Source organism: Podarcis erhardii (genome assembly GCF_964252035.2).
Source record: "Podarcis erhardii genome assembly, chromosome: 9".
NCBI lineage: Eukaryota > Metazoa > Chordata > Lepidosauria > Squamata > Lacertidae > Podarcis > Podarcis erhardii.
The window spans coordinates 44167465-44190771 of record NC_138512.1 but is presented as its reverse complement, the minus strand read 5'-3'; the positions used below and the strand labels follow the sequence as shown (position 1 = coordinate 44190771).

The 23307-nt window shown below is 40.0% G+C and overlaps 1 protein-coding gene across 7 annotated transcripts in view; it reads right to left on the bottom strand.

Moving 5' to 3' along the window:
* INPP4B (inositol polyphosphate-4-phosphatase type II B) overlaps window positions 1–23307 on the bottom strand; it is a gene marked incomplete at its 5' end in the record, with an annotated part of 286774 nt that overhangs the window by 212994 nt on the left and 50473 nt on the right. For 2 of the 7 annotated variants that reach the window (XR_014160193.1, XM_081876073.1), the window contains 2 exons: window positions 15815–15879; window positions 19508–19684. Coding sequence is in view for 5 of the 7 variants with exons in the window: in XM_081876073.1 (XP_081732199.1) it covers window positions 15815–15879; window positions 19508–19619 (177 nt within the window). Of the gene's footprint in view, window positions 1–15814; window positions 15880–19507; window positions 19728–21040; window positions 21178–23307 lie in introns of those variants that run through there. The other 5 variants (XM_081876074.1, XM_081876075.1, XR_014160194.1 and 2 more) reach the window with 4 other exon arrangements.

Sequence of the window (23307 nt, the reverse complement as noted above, 5' to 3'; positions counted from 1 at the left end):
GAGATGCCAAAGGTGTGAGTGGCTCAGTGGAAATGACACTGGACCATCCTCATTTGAAACTAACAGTAAAGGACAAGGTAGGATTGTGCCCCATCATGTTCTACATGGATGACTTTCTGCTCATCGGCTCCCTCTATTAATAGCTACTGCAAAATCTTTTGGTAAACCTTTCTTTTAAAAAAAAAAATTATTAACATTTTAAAGACTACAAAAGAAAGAAAAAGAGTTAAACAAAACAATACAATACAATACAAAACCAAAAACACCACACAACACCAACACCATAATATTAAATTAACAAAACAAAATAAACACAATTTAAAACACATCCAATAATTTCAGTATCTTGTCTTTCATTCCCTTGTTTCAACGACCTCCTCACACCTCCCTTTTTGTATTCCACTTTAATTAACTGTTTCAGCAATTCCTTTCCATCTTCCTCTGTTTTCTGTCCTGTAATTTATCTTAACATATTCTAACCTTATTTTTTCCCTTTAATATATAATTGTCTTAACATATTTTAACCTTATTTTCCCTTTAATACTCTAATAATCTATTTGTACTTAATTCCTTATAACATCTCTACTAAAGCCATATAACTCCTTTCCAACATTTTTCTAACACTCATTAATCTTACAATATTTTTATAAATAGTCTTTAAACTTTTTCCAATCTTCTTCCACCGACTCTTCTCCCTGGTCCCGGATTCTGCCAGTCATATCCGCCAATTCCATATAGTCCATCAACCTGGTGATCTTCTGTCCGATGCTCTTAACTCTTTTCCAAGTCCCTTCTGCGAGTCTTCTTCATATTTATACATGAACTTTACTTTGTCTTCCACTGATCTTATTTTTATTTTCCTTCCTTTGAAGCTAAAGAGTAAATCTCGGGGAAACTCCCACCTAAAGATGATTTTATTCCTTCTCGACAGGGCAACCAAATCTCCGTAGTTAAATCTAAAATCCAAAAGGTATTTCAGAACGTCTTTCAAAATTTCCACTCTTAACTGTTGTTCTTCTAAGTTCTTTTGGTAGTTCCAACAGTCTCTTATTTTGTTCTTCTCTTTTTTCCCTCCTCTTCCAAGTCCAAAGGCCCTCACAGTTTTAATCTCTTCTTGACCCAAGTCCCGGTCCCAAAAATCATCAAATTCCTGTGTGGGGAAATCTATCAAACTTTCCTTCTCGAGTTCAGGTAGGGCTCTGATCCTCAAAATCTGATTTTCTTTAGATTCAATCATAGCAGGCATCAACTTATGGTCATCAAATTGCATCTGTAAGGCTGGGACTCTCTCTCTCTCTCTCCAATTGTGTTACTTTAGATTCAATGGCAGTAACTTTCTCCCTAGCCTTCTCCGCAGTTTGCCATGTCAAAGTAGATTCCTGTATCAATTTCTGAATAGTGTCTGTATTGGTGTTCACTTTTTGTCCCAAATTATCGATTTTGGTTAGTTACCACATCCACCTTTTTGTGAAGCTGTTCCAGTGAGTCACTTATCTTACATAATAAAACCACTAAGGCCTCTTCTGACGACATTCTCAACCGATTCAAGGTCCCCAGAATCTCACAGCTTTTTATCTTGCAGCTGGAAATTCCCCCAGCTCAACTCTTGTAACAGTTTCCAGGGCTTCCTCTATAGGGAAACAGTTTCTATTTGTATTAGTCCTTTTAAACTCAATTCAAACAATAAAGTTAGTTTCAATTTTCTGTTACTTTTACTCCTTTTTAAATGCAGACGGAGACAGTGGAAACAATGTATTCCTTATTTAACTAACTGTCACTGAACATTCTAATCACGATCAATAAGCATTCCAGAACACGTCAGTCCTGTTGGCAGCCCGTTTCCAGAATCGGAGCGGTGGTATTTTAACTCTGTTTGCTCTCTCCTGCAGGTATACTCAGTCCAAAACTTTCCCCCCTCTTCTCCTGCCACCAAGGGGGGTTTAGTATTTTTTACCGATGGAAATTTAGTCCTTTACAATAGGCTTTCCGAGGCTTCAGCTTGCATCCTCATTGCTTCAATCTATTTACAAAAGGGGAAGGTGGACTTCCTGTTTTAGACCTCCCCATTTCGACACCAAATTAAGACGTTTAAAAATCCAATTCTCCGCTCTACTCACGGGTAGTTGCTTTAAGATCAAATTGTCCACAGGAAAAAGTCAGCGCTCTCCGGCAACAGCTATGCGGCTTCGCTCTGTGGAAGAAGCAGTCAATTCACTGCGCCACTCACCCAGGCTGGGGGGGATCACTGCTCCAGAGCAAGCGGATGACAGTCACTCATGTGACCTTTGTGCTGCTGTTACAGCAGAGCTCCTACATGACTGCTCCTCTGTATGTGACTAATCCCTGTTCATTACTGAGTCATCCTCTTTGGCACCCAGGAAGTTGGTATCAGCTTCCCAGGAAGGTAAGTCTAGATCTGTGTCTGAGTGGAAGGACATTGGTGTGCAAAGGAAGATGTTGCTTCCCCAAATCAGGTTGTTTCAGATCAAAGGACAGAGAACTCTGACTCAGTTACAGGGATTCAAGTACAGTTGTCTTAAAATTTCACAGTGCCTTTATTTTTCTGTAATGTCAGAGTATGTATGCTACTGAGTTGTCTTCTTTACAAAATTTGTTTGAATAAAACATTCAAACCACATGAAGATCACTTTATTTATAGAGTGATCCAGACCACCTTTACGCCAGGTGATAGGGGTGTTTTTTCTTGGTTGGAGGTATCCCTCCGTCCAGCCCTGTTGCCTGCAGAATGATGCAACCACAGAGCTCCCTTACTGCCTGCTGAATGTGTAGATGGGCAAAAGGAAATAGAAGGTGAGCGATTTTCCTTGAGTTCCTGCTGCAGCCCCCAAGTTACCCTCTATACTGCTCCAGAGGGTCTCTTAAACCCTCCAGACCATATTTTCAGGGGATTGCCGGGGGGAAGGGGGCAGGAGAGATCCAAGAGCATCCCACTTTATGTGCACAACTTCACACAAGGAATTCTAGATTCAACCCATCATGAAGATGAATACTGCCACTTCACTTCATAATAAATTGGATTCAATACTTATTTTACAATACACCCTTGTGCACCAACTGGCACAGCAATATATTTTATTATTCACTTGGGTTGCTGCTGCCTTTTCGGCTTTTGTAGTTTTTGCAGGCCAGTTGTTTCTCAAAAGCACAGCAAGTAAATGGTTGTTTAATTGGGGAATTTGTGTTTCATAATGCCAGAAAGTTAAATGGGCAAAAAAATATTTAGCCAAATGATCCTCTCTGTAAGCGGGGGGGGGGGGGTGTGTGCAGTTTTTTCAAAGCTTGCACAAAAACATACTTGATTTTGTCTATATTTGGAATTGATATGATCCTCAGGTACTTCCTTCACCTCTGGCTTTAATTACATGATTAATGGGTAAATAAGACTTTGATACTAGCAAAGAGATCCCTAGGGGCTCATTGTCCCATCTCACTTGTCACCTGTGAGGAGCTGACCATGAGGAACAAATGTTCAGAGGTAATGAGAACAGGTGCATAAGTCCCAAGCTCCTAGTATTTAATGCACATTAAAACCAAAATTGGACTGCTGATTCACAATAGCAGTTCTCCATTGCCCAGCTTTAGAGTTTGTAAAGCAAGTCAACATTAGCATTCATTGCTTTAAAAAAATTCTTTTATAGCTTGTACTTGCATTCCTACCAGCATACTTTCTTTTGATACAAATCACCTGTTTTCTATCTAGTATATATCTTTAGAAATTTGTTTAGAATTGACATTAAAAAAATGAAAGATCTTCCTCTTCCAGCCAAATTTGTAAACACATCTATCCTCATCATGTCCACATACATTTCAATTATTTTATCAGCAGGAGGGAGGAAACTGAAGTGTATCCCAAATGCCTTGCCAGCTCCTAATCAATAGCAAAATTCACATGGGGGTTGTCCAGCTGCAAAGCCAGTTAGATATGAGATCAATTGAGAAATAGACAATCAGAGAATCAGAGAATTATACAGTTGGGAAGGACCTTGAGGGTCATGTAGTCCAACCCCTGCGAATGCAGGAATCTCAACTAAAGCATCCATGACAGATGGCCTCCAACCTCTGCCAAAAAACCTCCAATGAAGAAGAATCCATGACACCCCGAGGGAGTCTGCTCCACTGTCGAATAGCTCTTACTGTTATTCCTGATGTTTAGTTGCAAGTTCCCTTCTTGTAACTTGAAGCCGTTGGTTCAGATCCTAGCCTCTGGAGCAGGAGAAGACAAGTTTGCTCCATCTTCTATGTGACAGCCCTTAAGATATTTGAAGATGGCTATAATTTAGTTTCTCAGCCTCCTCTTTACCAGGCTAAACATACCCAATTCCCTCAACCATTCCTCATAAGGCTTGGTTACCAGTCCCTTGATCATCTTAGTCACCTCCTCTGCACACATTCCAGCCTGCCAACATCCTTCTTAAACTGAGGTGCCTAGAATTGTATGCAGAACTACAGGTGTTGTCTGACCAAGGCAGAATAGAGTGGTACTATCATTTCCCTTGATCTGGACAAGGGATGCAGCCTAGAATAGCATTCACTTTTTTGATAAGAAGGAGCTAACAGGTGGGGAGAAGACAGAGTGGCCCAATTATCTCAGTCCATGTGCACAGCATGTGTGATCTTGGTAGCAAAAACCAATATTTCTTTCTTCCTGTGCTGTCTTACTTCCATAACCACTTAAAGGCTCATTCACTCCTGTAAGATACCAGGCATTTGATAAATAAGTAGATAATGCCATACAGCAATGAGCAATCCACATGATGAAATGTACTTTTCAGAGCTTATGACACATTTTGCTCATAGACCAGAAGTGCTGTGGTTTAAAATTCCATAAAAGGTGATAATTTGTTAGCAGGAAAGCAGGATGAATAATTAGTAGGCTAGCCACAATGTCATTTTTTTACTTGCAACAGCACAGGCATGTTAAAAGCGGGCAGCCATTCCAGATCAATTCTACATATGGTGAAAAAGAAAATGTGGGTAGTAGTTTTCCCTGCTCCCCAAAAAAGGTGCTGAACCTCATTTTCAAGGTGTTACACTATGCGGTGTAAGTTAGGCCAGTTTTGGGGAAACCACTGCAGCTCTGTAAGCAACGAACCAATTCAGCCATAATATACACCAAAATGAAGGTAAGGAGCTGGGCTACAATAGCTATATAGCTGTGGAAGTTGATCTTTGTAGTGTTAACTGCTATAAGGGATCAAGCTAAATACAAAACAAAAAAATGCACAAAATATGGTTTAGAATATTGTTTAATTTTAAACATTCCATGCATCTTCTTCAACATTATCACATATTTACTTGTCAACTAATATTCTATAATTTGGTACCTGGATTCCAAGTAAATTCACAAATAATTCATTTAGGATAACACTTATGTGTTCCAAAGGTGTACAAAACTTTCAAACAGATCGCCATGGAATTATAACAATTCAGAAGCAAGAAGCAACCACAATTTCCAAGTTTTATATCTGAGCCTGCAAATGTCTCCATTTCCAATTTGCAACTAACGCCAGATCCTGCGGCTTCAGATCCAGGTTGTTCTTGCTAAGCCTAAAAAAACCCAGTTTCCAGAATTCAGACACCAAAATGAAATATGGTTAGTTTAAAAGCAAAAGTGGGAACTTTCAATTTCATATGGCATACAAAGAAATGAGAAAAGAAGGGGGAGTATGAGAGCCAAAGGATCAGGACAGGTTCATTTACATATCAGAAAACCATGATTTGGCTTCCAATCACACATGTACTGGACTGACATGGAACACTTGGCATGGAATGCTTGAAAAAAGTTCATTACCACCACCAATCTCTTACAATAAAACCTGGGCATGGTTGTACAGATACAAGTTCTCCGAATACTCCAAATACTATGAGTACTAAGGGGGGGGGGGATCTGCCCGTATCAAGCTGTTGAAAGGACTAGCACATCTCCCATTATGACCAACACTCATCTCTTCAGACTGCTACATCTCACTCAGTTATCAGAGCATTTATAATTGTTCTACCTTTTCCTTCAGGAAAACGAAATGTGCTGTGCTGACACACAACATGTTCTTAACACATTACAAAATCAAGCCTTAAGACATGTTGTTAAGCGAATGATACCTTTACACAACTGCCTTTCAGAAAACACAAGAACTGCATTAAAAACCAAGTCTTTAAATCTTGCTCTGAAGAGGAAAAGTGGTTTGTTTAACCCTCGGTTGCTTTGGTCATCCCATAAACATGAACCCTTTAATGCAGCAGTCTCCAATCATCAGTAAAGAGAAGACAAGAGAGAGACAGAATAGAACAGCTGCAAATACTTCATAATCCTAATAAAATTTGCTTCACAGTACTGCATTCTGTTAATGCAAAAACCAATGAAATCAGAGTACCTAGAGGTTTTGGACGGGAGAACTTCGGTACTTGATGCAGCAGTTATATGCAATATATTTTGCAGGCGAATTTAGTTTTATTCTCCAAAGAATTGATCCATTAGCTTTACTGAGTTAATCTACAGCACTGCTGACAACCTCTCCTTTTTTATCACATTTTCCCCTCAGAGGAACGCTTGGAACTGGTCATATGTTTATTCTACTAGAAAGTCTCTGACTGTCTGTCCATCTCTCTTCCTCCAGTCTCTCTCCCTCCCTCCCTCCCTCTCTCTCTCACGTACACCTCAGTTATATAAGCTTATTTATTGGGAAAGAAACAGAATGGGAGGTGATGAAAGGATGTTGAAGAAGGTCTTGGAATAAAATATTTGGGGGAGGGATATGTTATTGCTGAGAGCCAACAATAATAAAATCTCAGCAAGCTGTGAACCAATGTTAATGCTGGATGGCAATTTTGTTAGGAGGTTTCTTAGCAAGTACTGCACTGTTTTTAAGAGAAAAAACTTGTTAAGAATAATAGAAAAAAACTAAGCTGGATAGCTACATTTAATGAAATTACCTTCCTTTTTTCTCCTCCCTGACCTACATTATAATGGCTGAGTTAGTACAGAACAAGCTGCTTTTAAGTATTTTAACTAAACACAGAAATCTTTCATGTGCATTAGCACATAAAGGCATATAAGTAGGCTTTCCAAGGCCAGCATGCCAACAGTGCTCTCTAGAGTGCCACAGATGCCCTGGTAAAATGACAATTCACCATACTATGCTACACAAGTCACCATATATTGAAGCTGAGGGAGGGATAAAAGATGCAGTTTCTCTGTAAACATCGCAGTGGGACAGGCAATACATTACATCAAGAACCCAGAGTCAGCCAGCACCAGTACTTATTCTTAAGTTGCACAATGGCTGAAGGGCCCATCTAAAATCTTTACTCCATGTACACATCTTATTCCATAAGCTCTGAACATATCCTACTGCACAGCAGAGATTTCTCATCCCTGACTTGCCTTCATCTTCATAAATCAGATTGCCATAAAACATATTAATATTTCTAAAAGTCCACAAAACCAGGAGGGTCTTCAACAAAGGAGTTTACTGCTGCCACCTACTGTCAACTCACATTATAAAGCAGATAAGAACATCAGCAAGGGGTACTTTCTATGTGGCATTTTCCCTTCTCAGCAATAGCCGCTATGAAGGACAACCACCATATCTAAAACATGCAAGTGTTTTGGGTGCAATTAGATACTACCACATACAAACATACAACTAATAAAAAGTAGATATTTGGGGGTTTTCCACACAACACTCCACAACAGAGATCATCTTGGTGTGGGGGAAAGCAGCTCATGTGAAAAGCACGCAAGGAGTTCTACAGAGAAGAATAAATCTTAAGGTTCTGGGTCAGGAACCATTGTTCTACTGGAACACTGTGGTTGGTCATCTTTAATCGTGAAAGGGACTTCCAAGATGATCACATAAGGAGCTCTGATGCCTTTGATGACTGGTAAAGAAATTAGGCAGAGGCTCATTCTGTTGAATTGTAGCACTGACAGAAGGACATTTACTCAGTGTTTTTCAATACAGTGGCGTACACAGAGCAGATTTTCAAATCAAGGCTGATTACGTTAATTTGCCCTTGGATATGCATTCAATTGGCATCAGCCTGAGAAACCCCAAGTACCCACATCTGCTCAGGTCAGTGTGGACATTTGCACTTCAAAGTCCTGAAAAAAAGTATATGTGTAGCACCCTTTAATGCCACAACTTACGTAGCTTCTGCAGCAGGAATACAACTCCAACTGCAAGGGAGGGCTTCAATCTGGTGAAACATATTCTAAATTGGCACATTATAAGGCTGGCTTGCTTTGCTCAGAAATGTTTGCAGTGCTGTAAGAGAGAAGACAGGACATGGCTGGCACTGTGGGTTAAACCAATCAGAAGGTTGGTGGTTCGAATCCCCGCAACAGGGTGAGCGCCCATTGCTCGGTCCCTGCTCCTGCCAACCTAGCAGTTCGAAAGCACGTCAAAGTGCAAGTAGATAAATAGGTACCGCTCCGGCGGGAAGGTAAACGGTGTTTCCGTGCGCTGCTCTGGTTGACCAGAAGCGGCTTAGTCATGCTGGCCACATGACCCGGAAGCTGTACGCCAGCTCCCTCGGCCACTAAAGCGAGATGAGCGCCGCAACCCCAGAGTCGGTCACGACTGGACCTAATGGTCAGGGGTCCCTTTACCTTTTTTGAGAGGGCAGCTAAGAATCAAGGTTCTAACACAGCAAGCCAGTGACTTGCTGATTATGTCTAATAGCAGCAGCTCTTCAAGTTTAGGGATTAAAACCTGTGATGCTGAAAGAATGGTCAAGAATTGAGCTAATTTAACGATGTACAATAAGTACAGTGGTACCTCGGGTTAAGAACTTAATTCGTTCTGGAGGTCCACTCTTAACTTAAAACTGTTCTTAACCTGAGGTACCAGTTTAGCTAATGGGGCCTCCCACTGCCGCCGCGCGATTTCTGTTCTCATCCTGAAGCAAAGTTCTCAACCCGAGGTACTATTTCTGGGTTAGCGGAGTCTGTAACCTGAAGCATCTGTAACCCGAGGTACCACTGTACTCATGAATATTAGGGCAACTAAAATATTTTCGACAGAGGTGCTATCATCTGTGCCATCCCCACGGTGAATGCAATATTGTGCTGCAGGCCAAAGGCTGACACCAGAAGATGTTTAATGGCATCACATAAACACAGCAGTTCAATTAGACCAGCTTCACGTCTATCAAACTAATTATACACAACTGATATTTGCAAATGAGTTCTGGGTTTATACACATGTTCTGCAGTGGACAGATATTAGCTAAAACAACTGTCAAACAGGTTAGGATTATGTGTAAACCCACCCCCACTTTTTTTCAATTCAGATAAAACTCAAACATGTAGATCATGTATTAGAATGCAGCAGGTAACACTGCAGTATATTCTTTGGCCAGAGACATTTTATACAACATTTTCTATGTTTATATTACATGTTTAAACTACTGCAACATTTCACACTTTGTGTAATTGTAGAAATTGTATAATCCATGCCATATTTTCCCCACCCTCCTCCCTAAACAGCTTGCACCCACTTCATCCTCTGTTAGTCCTCACCATCTCTTAGTTTTCTGTTATAGAGGTTGCAGGTTCTCACTTAGAGATTATGCATATTCTGGACTGCCTGGATATAAAATATAGAGAATTAGGTATTATAAGAGTAGTTGCTTGTTGTCCTGGGTATCTGTGGCCAGGGTAAGTTTTAAAAAAGAAATGAACATTTCACAGAGCAACAATAGCAAATTGGTGCTTAAAGCAGAGGTTTGGTGCTAAGGAAGATAACTCATGAGGAAATGAGTTGATCCAAATTTCACAGGTCTCTTCAGTCCCTAACATCACCTGCCAATAAAGCCACTATGCATAGGACAAACAGATTAGTCTCTACTCAAAAGAACAAATAGGCACAAACCTGCCATAAAAAAATAGCACCATGCAGAAACCAATGTGAGGTCATTTGAATATCCAAAAACATTTGACTGCAGACCAGAAATTCAAAATTATCTAACAAAAAGAGGTCAATTGAACACTCTAGCATGAAATTGCTAAATTGGATATATCAGCAAGTTCAATTCTGTCCATTTAGGTCTTAATCAAGATCCCGTTAGTCCTCTCTCACTATAAAAATTGACTTATAAAAGCTAAAAAAAAAACAACCTCTTATATCTGAACCAAAGTTTAATATGACCACTGTTTGTCTGGGTTCACTCACACTGACAAATTGGTTGCTTTAAAATGGAAAAGAAAGCTTGTGATCTCCAAGCTGCCATGTACAAGACAAAGAAAGGGAGGCAGGATTTCATGAGCCCAATGATCATTCACATAAGCATCTGCGCATAGACATTAACACAAAACAAGTTTAGCTAGACAAACCATGATTTCACATTACATCTATGCAGCCAGAGTCATCTTTAAGCATGGGAAATCAAAGAACACAAGCTATTAAAAAACCCACCATGGGGAGTTTTTTTGTCTATAAAATTTCATAGTCTACATTTTTCACTGGCATGCTTTGAAACCCTGCATAACCTTTTCACAGCTTTATAGGTGATTACTATGCATGCCACATCACAACACTTAAAACAAGCCATTATTCTCACATTTTTCCCCCTAACACATAAACTGCAATTATTGATTTATGAATCAATCAACAATTTTACTTTGATGCTTTTCTGTCAACTGGTAATAATACATTAAAACCTGTGATATAAGCTGTGAGAATGTAGTTTACATAAAGCTTTTACAAACATTGCAAGAAAGCTTAAAATTACTGGCAATGTGGATATTTCAATTTGCTCATTAATCTTGCCTACCAGCACTCCTGTGCCTAGGAATGCAACTGGTTTATGGAAACGCAATTCATTACGGAGCAAGTCACACAGCAGTACATTCCTCACTTTTTATTTAAATACACTTGATCATTAAGCATATGACTACATTCACCTTCATGCTTGCACAGCTAAGAGCCTTACATTACTTTCAGTCAGACCCCTCAATTCCAGATGGATTAAAAGGTTACCATAAAAATTGACAGCAGCCTTAATATGTCACACAAAACTTGCTTTCAGAGAGAACCATTTTTAATGGTAGTTAGGTTAAAGCAAATGTTTGAGAGCTTCACAATTGTACAAGGAACCCAACCTGAATACCAACCGAAGCAGTATTTAAAATGATCTAAACTTTGATATGGAAGGGGGGGCATGTCTTCTTCACCTTCTTCTTTGCTACAATATATCCATTTATTTCCAATTGTCAATGTCAAAAGGGACTAAAATCTATAAAACTGATAGAAACTCAACGTGCCAATTTGCTCAATTTCTCTAGGACTCCATGACACCTCCCCTGTCCTCCATAATCCCTCAAGCAAGGTGTCAAGACCCTAATCCTGTCAAATCACTCTGCTAAGCCTTTCCTCCGGGCAATGCCAGTACATGGACCATTGTCTTCTCATCACCGGTACTCAGGATGTGCTTATCTGCGCATATCTCCAGCTCTGCATATTCCCCCCTCCCTCCTCCATATGTTAATCCTGTGTAACCCAACCTCTTCCTCATGTATTTATGATGTAATCTGTGTAACCCAACCTCTTCTTAATGCATTCATGATGTAACTGGGATGTATTTTGCACTGTATTCTGGGACATGGAGGGAAGTTTCAAAAGTTCATGTCACCCCTTTCTCGCTGTTCAATCTCGCTTTGAACCTGTTGCACAATAAACTTGGATCTTCTGCAGCTTGCTCCTGTCTCCGGCTGAGCTCATTTTCCTCCGCAGGGACCCGCGGACTTAGTCCGACGAGCTGGGTGGCAGAGCAGCCTCACACCCAGATTTTACCGTAACAACTTAAACTAAGAAATATGGCTGCCTATATTACCTAATATCTTGTGGAATTTGCAGGATTTAACAAGTTAATTTATATAAGGCATACAAATTAATTTTGAGCAGGCTTTAAATGCACTTTTCAAAATCCTACACAAAGAATCTGAAGTTTCTAAGCAATATAAATGTACCGTTCATGCACAGAGGCAAATTGAGCTAATAGATGGGAACAGTCCTTACTACTGCATCATTAAGCTGCAAGCTAAGAAGGATATACTACAAATGATAGTAATGATTGTTCTAAGGAAATTACTACAGCCTACTGATCACAAATCCACTTTTAAATAAAAATATTAAAGTAGGTTTTAAAACATGTACTTCTACACTCATATTTATTCAGGGCCCCATGGAACAATTATTGCACAGAAAAACCATAATTAGGTTTCATACTCCTTTTGTACCTAATACAGTTTGCATAAAGCAAATATATAAGCATTCAGAAGTTTGAGAAGCTAGAAAGGTCACATGGAAAGGTTCTCAATGAGATCAAATTTCTAATGCTGAATAGTTTACCGAGAGAGAAATCATAAGAGTCTGCTAGATAGACAAAAACATTTTTTTCAGAAACTTAATAATGGTAATTTTGATACCATGAAAGCAACCAACAGCAAACGTTTCTCCATGTGAAAAGGTGTGACCTAGATATCTGTGAAATGTTTTAATAGCTGTCTGATTATATAAGCATTTTAAATGCTTCATACGCTATGTAGGAATTGGGAGAAAGGTAAAAGAGAAATCAGCCATATATCTGCATTATCTGAGGTTCCATGACTTGACACATTCACCAGCCGATCCAGAGCTACCGGCCAATATGTTCACATAATGTGGTTAGCTATACTTGGTGGTCACAGTAAATGTCCTACATCAAGCGTTCATTTGAATATGTGGAAAAAAACATTAAGATGGAAGCATCTCCAGACCTAAATCTAGTTCCATACCTTCATTGCATTACTGAAATTCAACCTAACTAGGTTGGCAGGGAATACAGTTACATGCCTGAATCAAAATAGTTGCTCCACGAGTCACTTAACCATATTTCATGCATTTCTCAAATATGGTCCTCTGCAATAAATAATTTTGGGCCAATATGAAGCAGATAACTGGAAGTGTGTGTACTGAACATGCTTAGGAGAATGAGTTCAATCATGGAGAGAAACACCAACCCTCAAACCACTGTGAATCTAAACTTATGATACGGTCTATCTCTGTAGATCATGGCATAAGTTAGAAGACTGACATGGCTAAATATGACAAGGGATACCCCACCGTGAACCTTCTGCTAGCCTTGTTATATTTATGATTCCAGTCTAGTCTCTTGAAAGACATCCAGGCATATCCTGAGTTCCTCACACCCTCTAAAAATTAACACATGGAAATTTAGTTTCCAAGTACAGTGGTACCTCGGGTTAAGTACTTAATTCGTTCCAGAGGTATGTTCTTAACCTGAAACTGTTCTTAACCTGAAGCACCACTTTAGCTAATGGGGCCTCCTGCTGCCAGAGAATGATTTGTGTTCTCATCCTGAAGCAAAGTTCTTAACCCGAGGTACTATTTCTGGGTTAGCGGAGTCTGTAACCTGAAGCATATGTAACCTGAAGCGTATGTAACCCAAGGTACCACTGTACAGGATTCTCAACTCCTCAGTGGGAGCCATCCACACCATGGCAGAATGATTCGAAAGCAGAGAACAAACTAAGAGGTGGCCAGGTTCAGTTAATGGCTCACTTTCACAACCTTTCATTTTTGCAAACAGGTTGGCCAGTTTTTAGTCATTTTCTCACTAGAATGGGCAAGATGAGAAAAGGGCAGGATGTGTTCATTTCAAGGCCCCTCCCTTTCCTACTAGGAGACATTAGCTAAACATATTAAAAACCTCAGAATCCCAGTAGGCAGTTGGCTCTGCTAGCTTCAACAGAACTTATCCAACCCTCTCAAGGACCAGCATACACATGCTTAAGGCTAGTTATATCCTTCCTTTTCCATTTCTGCCTTGCAAAACCATAATTAGGTTTTATACTAATTCTAGGTTTCTGTGACAAAATTGCCAAGCTCACTTTTCTACAGGATTTTTAAAAAATAGTTAGCTATTTCTGCCACTCTTTAGATCAAGGTATTGTGGAAGTTGCTGCCTGCTTAAATTATAATTTTACTGTCTGAAGCAGCATTTATATATATTCCATCACTTCTATTTCATATAATAAACTAAGTTTTCTTTATTCCTTTGGTGTGTGGGAACTTGTGGGTAAACACATGTTCATAACAAGTGCAAGTCATAACTCCAGCAAAAGATCCTAAACCTCTCGTTGGTATATGGACACACATAAGTGCTTAAACACACATTCTGGTTCATGACCTATACTGTAACACTACACATATCCAGTTTTTGTGTGTGCGCGCAATCTGTACATATTTAAATTTGCAATGAACTACCTGCTTTCATTTGTACAAGTGTATGATCTGGTCATACGGTTTCTTGAATATGCATAGGATGGAGACAAGGCCACAATGTTCTCACCACAATATTCTTAGTCACTCACTTACATTGTTTGAAAACTTACTATCCCTATGTGATATATTAGCATTTTGCCATATGTAGTCCCTATATGTATATCAGCTATGGTGTCCCAGGAGCTAACACACCAGGCCTTCTGGTTAACTAGTCCTAGACTTTGTAGATGTGTGTTGTGTCATATTAAGCAATATAGGTTCTATTGGATAATTAATGAGATGTGGAGTGGGAGGTGGAGAAGAGAACCATGTATACTACTTGAGTTCCTTGGAGGACAGGGCAATACCAAGGAGGTAGGTAAACTTAATTCAGACATTATGTCAACTCATGGTTAAGGAAGGTAAGTAATCAGAAAGAAATCCAGAATTAAAAAAAAAAACAAAAAACCACCATTGTCTGAAATGGATTTGCAAGTCATGGTTTCTGCTTACTGTACTTTGGTGTAAAATATGAACTGACAATCCACAGTTAGAGTCATAGTGTGGCATGATGTCTGAACGGAGCCTCCAGAAGACAACTGACCTAGATTATCTGTTTTCGTTTTCTTTTTTTTATATGTATAATTTTCAAAGAAGGCGAAAACCACCTGAAACTAGCCTTTACACTGCTGCAATCATGCTACAAGTTATACAATTTTATTTTTAGCAGAAATTAATCCCTCCAAATAAACATTTACTGAAGCTATTTGTGGCAGGAGGTAACGACAAAGACAGATTCCACCAATGTTTGCTACAGATAAAGTTATCTGAATCTCATATTAGCAGTTCTGGCTTATCTGACCCCTCCAAAAATTATAATGTCTGAACCAGACAAAAATAATAATTAGCTTCTCACTTTCTATTGCCATGACTCCAAATGTGTCAAGGTTTGTCAACTGTGAAAGATAATGAAAATAGTTAAACCTCTCATTCCTTGTTTCTTTTCCCAAAATCCCAAGATTTAAAACTTGAATTAAAAACTGGTTCTGAAAGCTTCTTTTAACTGAATCAAAAGAAAGGCAAATATACACAACTACTTTCTCCTAGAACGGACACTATTGTAAGAATAATATTCAGCACAAACAGCCCCAGAAAAGCATTACAGACCTCCCCAATTCTATCTTTCTGTAACAATAGTAGGAATTAAGATGTGGATTCTGCAGTCAAAAAAAGTCTGCTGGAGGATTCTGGATTGACATCTTCTTTTACACATCAAATTAGGACACTGTTTGGCCTCAAGTCATTTCTGATGCAGCCAATCATTCAGTAGCATTGTTGATGCTACTGAGGAATGTCTCACATTTTATAACCAGCCATAAAGGTAAACGGATGGTAATGTTTAGGCTACTGCCAAAAATACTGAATATTTATATCCATAGAATCATACCAAGGGGTTTTTAAAAAGTGAAAAGAATTGTGTAAATTCAGGAAGAGGCACAAATATGAAGGAAGAGAAAGAAATGAATTACCTTATTCTTATTTTTCATTAGAAAGAGCAGATTTCCTTTCAGACGACACCATCTCTCTCTTGGCTCTGCATGCAAAAGCAGCATAGTATTAATAATAATGACGATGATGAAGATAACAATAAATAATACCCTCCTCCCTTCATATATTTCTTCTTAAAGAAGATGCATTTCTAATGAAGTTTAATGGGGAAGTCATTAATGAAAAATCAGCTTCACTTGGCAGCTGACTTATAACATGCTGCTAAATGTCAGATTAACTTCCCAGAAGTTTTCAGTTATCCTGCAGCTGACAGAATTAGAGACTGCAGCATACACTCGGTGATGATTTCTTTTGCTTTGTTCCATTTTGCAAAAGAGAACACAGACTTGCTCTTTTGCACAAGACAACCATGCAAACCTTGCTTCAGCAGATGAACCTTACTGGGAAAACTCAATATTTATTCTTTTCACTGGGTTGTTACAGACTTAATTGATTTATTTTACTCTAAACAACACACATCGTACGGGTAATATTTGGATTATTTTTGTCATTTCTAAAAACATCAACACAGTGGTATGAAGACATAAGCACAGGAGGGGGTGCTCTGCATGACAAAGTGGGCTAGAATTAAGCTTGTCTTCAGAGATTAACACACTGTGTTAAAAACCAGTGCCAGCCAGAAGCCTTTTAAAGCCCCCCCCCCATAAGATGGTGTTCAATATAAAAAGGTAAAGGGACCCCTCACAATTAAGTCCAGCCGCGAACGACTCTGAGGTTGCGGCGCTCATCTCACTTTACTGGCCTAGGGAGCTGACGTTTGTCCGCAGACAGTTTTTCTAGGTCATGTGGCCAGCATGACTAAGCCGCTTTTGGTGAAACCAAAGCAGCACACGGAAACACCGTTTACCTTCCCGCTGGAGCAATACCTATTTATCTACTTGGACTGCCTGCTTTCAAACTGCTAGGTTGGCAGGAGCTGGGACTGAACAATGGGAGCTCACCTCATCACGGGGATTCGAACCACCGACCTTTTGATCGGCAAGCCCAAGATTCACAGTGGTTTAACCCACAGTGCAACCAGTGTCCCTGTTCAATATAACTAATACCTATTAAAACATCAGAGACTTTTGTCACTTTAAAAGACACTTTAAAAGTGTATTTTAAAACACAAAAACATATGCCATGATAGATTTGCTGGTCTTTAAGGTACCAAAATACCTTATCCAAGTTGACAGGTGTATACTGTTGTGTTGGAAGAAGGGTTGTAATCAGGCGAGTTACAAGGAAATGAAATGCCGAAAGGACAGACTTGGATATGTTAGAACTCAAATGCATCTGAAACCGTTACTGTAACCATTGACAAAGCAAGGTTGAAAACACAAACATCCTGGTATTGGAAAGTTAATTCATGTCCCTAGTGAGTTAAAATAAATAAATAACTTGATTCAGACCACAGGAGATAGAAATGAACTTGATGGGTGGGGTAATAGAAAAATCCAGCTATCTTCAGAAAACTGATCTCCTACATCAGTTATTGCAAAATAAATAAAATTTCCATATGCTTCAACTGCCTGTTTATCATGAACAGTCCCTATGTCGTAAGCTCTGTTCCATATTTTTGACTTTTGGGAATCCCTTGCTCAAATATGTTAACAGGCAATACTGTACTACCACTGCCATCCTCCATGGGGTTAAAGCTTCCTCCACATGATCTCTAGAAGTTAAAACTCTGAGTCTACAATCCCATATTTATTTACCTGGCAGTACAGTTAAGTCCTACTGAACTCAGTGGGGTTTCATTCTGATTCAACATGTTTAGGACTGCACTGTGAATGGAGATTGGCTGTGTCTCATCTCTAGCACACAGTCTAGAGTGAAACAGTCGGTTAGACTACATTTTGTACTGCTGATAATGTATTATCCTTTTGCTAGTAGATGTTTTACAGAAAAACAACCATTCTCTTAGCTTGTAAATCACAGGGTAGGTACAGAGTTCAATGCATAAGAAATGCAGTGGACAATTTACACCAGTATGCAATGGGGAGCAGGGCAAGGCTTGCAAAATTCTCTTTGGCATGAAATTAGGAGAGTTGCACAGAATGTATTTTTGTCAGTAAAATGTAGGCTGGTATGAATTTCTAGCACTGCCAGCAGCAAAAATATGGGGCTCTATCCATTACTGCCTGTGCAGAATTCTGCTCACACAATGGAACTTTCCATTCCTCTCCTCCCCCTGCAAGCCCCCAAAATTTGCTCCAAAGGGTGCTCCAACTCTCTGCAGCAGATTTTGAAGTGGGAGGCTGCAGGACTGAAGAGAGAAATGAGTTCTGTTGTGCAAGTAGAAATCTGTAACAAAAGTGGAACAGCAGCATTAGGTACAACCCATGGGGAATGATATTTTGTGTAATGCATTCTTTCTAATTTTGTCTTGGTTGTTTGAAATGTATGGGGGTGACTTTATTCTGTTGTTATCTGCTGTTTTTTTGTTGATAGTATGTTGCATATGTGAAGTGGATTCTTGATTTATTTATTTATTACTTGTTCTTGGTTATGTTTTGAATTGTAGATTTTTTCTCAGTCTTCTTCAGTCCAGACTATGTCTGTTTATTGTCCAAATCGAATTATTTTATCAAACCAATATTTCCGGCTTGTGAGAGTGACTTTGGAGAGTGCCAGCCATGCTGTGCTCTAGGACCCAACGTCCTACCAGCTGACAAATCTCAGATGAACTGCGGGTCTATGAGACAGTCTCCCCCACCCTGGGGATCTGCCAGGGTGAATTATCCCCATATCAACCCTGAATTACTGGCACGGCTAAGGTCCGATCGTGTGGGTGTCAGCCATTTCTCACCGCCAGAAACAGGAAGAAGTTATGTTTTGAATTGTGATAGGATGGCAATGTGCCATTTAATGTATTTGTTGACATTTCTGCGGGTTGCAAACCACCAAATGGAAATGAATGTGGAACAGAGCTAAACAAAGTTAAAATGAAACAAAAATGAAAAACAGATCTGAACATTTCAAGCCCAAATATAGTGATGGTTCCAAAGACAATGACAAGATGGAGTGGTTAAGGACAACTTTGTACTCTTACTTGCAATTAAAATAAAAACAAAGAGGAAGGTGTGCAAAATAGGCAAATGCATGCAAATTAGTTCAATTTAAGAGGCCACAGAACTCAACTTTTCTTGGCCCAGAATTAGGTTAGTTCCATTAAGTGTTTTGACCATCTTGTTGTAGTTGTTAGCATCAAACCAAATGTACTGAGGGAAGAACAAGGGCTGGATGTGAAAATGTGTAGGCCTTCCCATTCATTTTAGCAGCTCCTTGCACTGTCTGTGCTCCTAAACATGCATAGCACCCAGAAACTAAGCAGAGGCCTGTTTCTCCCCAGCATGCAGAAAGTGTGCAACTTGATAAGTAGTTTGATATAACACACAAGAAGAGAACTTCTCTCATTCCCCTATGTAAATTAATCCAGTTAGCAACAAGCAGCAGGACTATTACTTTCATCTTTGTTTGCACATACCAGTGAGAGTCTAATCCACCATAGCTATGGCAGAAAAGCAATTACGAAGGTGTTTAGGAGCACTCAGCCATTAGCAATGAAGAAAACGGATTATACCAGCAAATCTGTGAATACTAAAACAGTGAGCAGACAACAGCTGCCAAACATACGTGCACAGACGACTGCCAATGCCAACTATTTTTACCTATACATTTACCATCCCTTAGCATTCTGCATATGGTCAGTTTTCCTTCCTTGTCAAAACAAGATGATGGCCTTCTAGCCAGAGAAATCAATTCTTTGACATTGTATTGCATCTGGCTGATCGTGAAGATGATGAAGAGGAAATGGATGATAACAGGGATGCTAACGAACTGGTTGAAAGTGAGCAAGATCTTTTCAGCAGACAAGGCCAACTGCAACATTAAAACAAAAACAGAAAGGTGTAGTACAAAATTGCATGCTGATGTCTTTCCATAGCGTTTCTTAGGGTTGCTAGCTAGTTGTTGTTGTTTTAATGTAACTGCCTAGCTGCCTGGGATTTCATGTATCAAGTCATCAATTAAATCTGCATAAGCTTCCATATGAACACAACATTTCTGAGTCAAAAGTCCCATTTTTTAAATTTTTGGATGATTGCATATCACAGATGGCACCACTTTAGAAGACACATTCTCTTATGTACAAAAGAGGAGAAACATATCTTCCAAGGTACTGCCTGTCACCTGCAGCTTTGTAAGTGTTCATATTAGACACAATATATATATATATATATATACAGTGGTGCCCCGCAAGACGAATGCCTCGCAAGACGGAAAACTCGCTAGACGAAAGAGTTTTCCGTTTTGGAGGTGCTTTGCAAAACGAATTTCCTATGGGCTTGCTTCGCAAGACGAAAATGTCTTGCGAGTTCCTGCGGGGGTTTTTCCCTCCCCCCCTTTTCTAAGCCGCTTATCCGCTAAGCCGCTAAGCCGCTAAGCCGCTAAAAGCCGCTAAACCGCTAATAGCGCTAATCCGCTAAGCCGTCAATGGGCTTGCTTCGCAAGACGAAAAAACCGCTAGACGAAGAGACTCGCGGAACGGATTCTTTTCGTCTTGCGAGGCACCACTGTATATATATGGTAGCTCAAAACAGCTAGAGGACAGCAGGTTGAGGAAAAGTGGTCACAAATCCACAGATTTCAATTAGTGTACCTTAAACAGAATACAGCTTTACTTCTATAACCACTTACCTGGCAGTAATCCCACTGAACTCCGTTGAATGTACTACGTGTGTGTGTGTGTGGTTGCTTAATCAATTGCTGAATCTTCTAAACAATGAATTAACTAAAAGGTCATAGTTCTAGTTTTTTCTTGAACTGTAGTTCCTGAGTACAGGCAGTTGTGGGGGTCTTGCTTATCCTAGAGTGAACATCCAATATTGCAACAGTCTAGAAGGTCCCTCTAGCGTCCCTCCTTTTGCTGCTGAACTACAGCTCCCTTCATCACTGACCATTGTCCATGCTGGCTGGGGCTTATGGCAGATGCAGTCCAACAACATCTGGGGAACATCTGGGGTTGACATTTACATGGTAGATATCATGTTGCAGAGATAAAGTTTGGCTACTTTTTTAAACAACTGGTGCGCCATCTTTCTAAAGGCTAAATGTCAGAGACCTTCTAATGTTGTACAATTTCTCAATGGAGCTGTGGCCATCAAAAATATTATTAGGTCTTTAGAAATAAGACTTGTGCTCACCTCCAAACAACAAAAATGCTGTTCTGCAACCAGTCTGAATATTTTGTTTAATAATCCATGCTATTTTACACAAACCCCCCCCAATTCTTATTACATGTTCCCATTCACACCAGATGTGCCCCTCGGTTTTTGGACATGGTGAGTTCAATGCTGATTAAACTCACACAACAGTACTGCTGCAATCTAATTCACAGCCCTCAAGCCTGCATTTCTTACAACAACCACACTAGGTAATCAATAATGGAACGCCTGGGGTTACATGCAGTTATAACCTTGAAACAGTGCAAGTCAGGGTCCTAAGAGTTACAAACTAGGAGCCCATAGTTTATTTAGAGCATGGTTTCAACGGAAAGATCTTTGTAGCTCCAAAATCTAGAAATGATCTTAATCGCTATGGAAAAAATGACACTCTTGGCTCCAGGTATCATATAGTGCCTGGGTGAGAAAGGATATCTGCAGGTTGATGGAGGCAGACCAAGGGGCAATCGCTAGTGGATAAAGCATGAGACTCTCAGTATCAGGGTCATGGATTCAAGTCCTGCATTGATTCCTGCATTGCAGGGTGTTGGACTAGATTACCATTGTGGTCCCTTCCAATTCCATAATTCTATAATTGCAGCTGCCTATATTATTAGCACATCTCTCTCCCCTGATGTAAGCACATTTAGCTTGACACCCTCTCTCCCTCCCTCATCAAACGGTAGGGTAAATCAGGTGCTAAAAGACTGAGTAAGATTTCTTCTCTCAACCTGCACTGCCATGGCAGGGTTCTCACCTACACTACACTTACCTGATCAAGGGGGAACATGACAACTAAGATAAATTCAGTTCAATAATATAATCACACTGGGCACAGACAAAAAATAAGAGCAAAGAAAGAATGGTGAGCCTCAACCTTTTTGAGCCTTGAGGCACATTTTGAAATCTAATAAACTGTTGTGGGCATAAAGTTAAAGGTAAAGGGACCCTGACCATTAGGTCCAGTTGCGGACGACTCTGGGGTTGCGGCACTCATCTCGCTTTACTGGCTGAGGGAGCTGGCGTACAGCTTCTGGGTCATGTGGCCAGCATGACTAAGCCGCTTCTGGCTAACCAGGGCAGTGCACGGAAACGCCGTTTACCTTCCTGCTGGAGCGGTACCTATTTATCTACTTGCACTTTCATGTGCTTTCGAACTGCTAGGTTGGCAGGAGCTGGGACCGAACAACGGGAACTCACCCCGTTGCGGGGATTCAAACCGTTAACCTTCTGATCGGCAAGCCCAAGGCTCAGTGGTTTAACCCACAGTGCCACCCGCATCCCTGTTGTGGGCATAACTCACCACAAAACACATACAACGGGAACAAAAAAACAGGCAACCGCCACTCCTGCAAAGGCTAACTCCACAAATGACCCCTTGCAAAAGGCAAAAGCCTCATGTTAAACAAAATAAAAATAGGAGGAGCAGGGAACCTTGGCAGGTGCCAATGGGAGTGTCTGTGGGCACTATGCAAACTTCCACTTGAAACCATATAGTTTAGTGAAGGGGGTTTCATCAGACCAGTCTACTGAGGCAACAGGATCAGAAAAATGGATCAGGAACACACTTGGAACTTCCCTGACTCATACATCCAGAGTTTGTTGGCTCAGCTTAGAAAGGTTGCCTCACATACGTACACCCTTAGTATACCAGGAGCTGTGCAACATGAATTATAGGAGGCACTGAGCTGACCACAGAGTTGAAGTTCCCCAGCAATCTGTATTTGTTAATGGGAAAGCTCACTGGCACAGTTGGATCAGGTGAAGTAATGTTTTGCTGCAGATCCAAACAATCCTCTTTATTCGCTGATGCATCCACAATAATCACACAGTGGAAGCCAAAAACAGTGTTGCGTAAGTGAGTACTCAAACCAAACTAGAGCAAGCTGTTGAATTTTTTAAAGCTACACCACACTTTATTTGTAAATTTCAGAATCAACAGCTGTCGCCACTAATAAAAACAGACAAACATTGCTTTACTGATACAACCCTAGGTCACAGCCACTCATTCTCGCAACATAACTTTATAAAACCACCATTTCCCTATAAAGCAATCACCTTTCACTCCCCACCGCAAAAAATAATAAAAAAATGCATCCCACTAAGGATCCATATTTCTATAAGAGAATTTGAATAAATAATAAACAACATTTTGCTGGTTTAGGATGACTGCCAAGCAGAAGCAGCTTTAAAGCAAAAGCTCAAAGCTATGGCTGCAGGGAGGTCAGCAGTGGCAAAATCAAATGTTC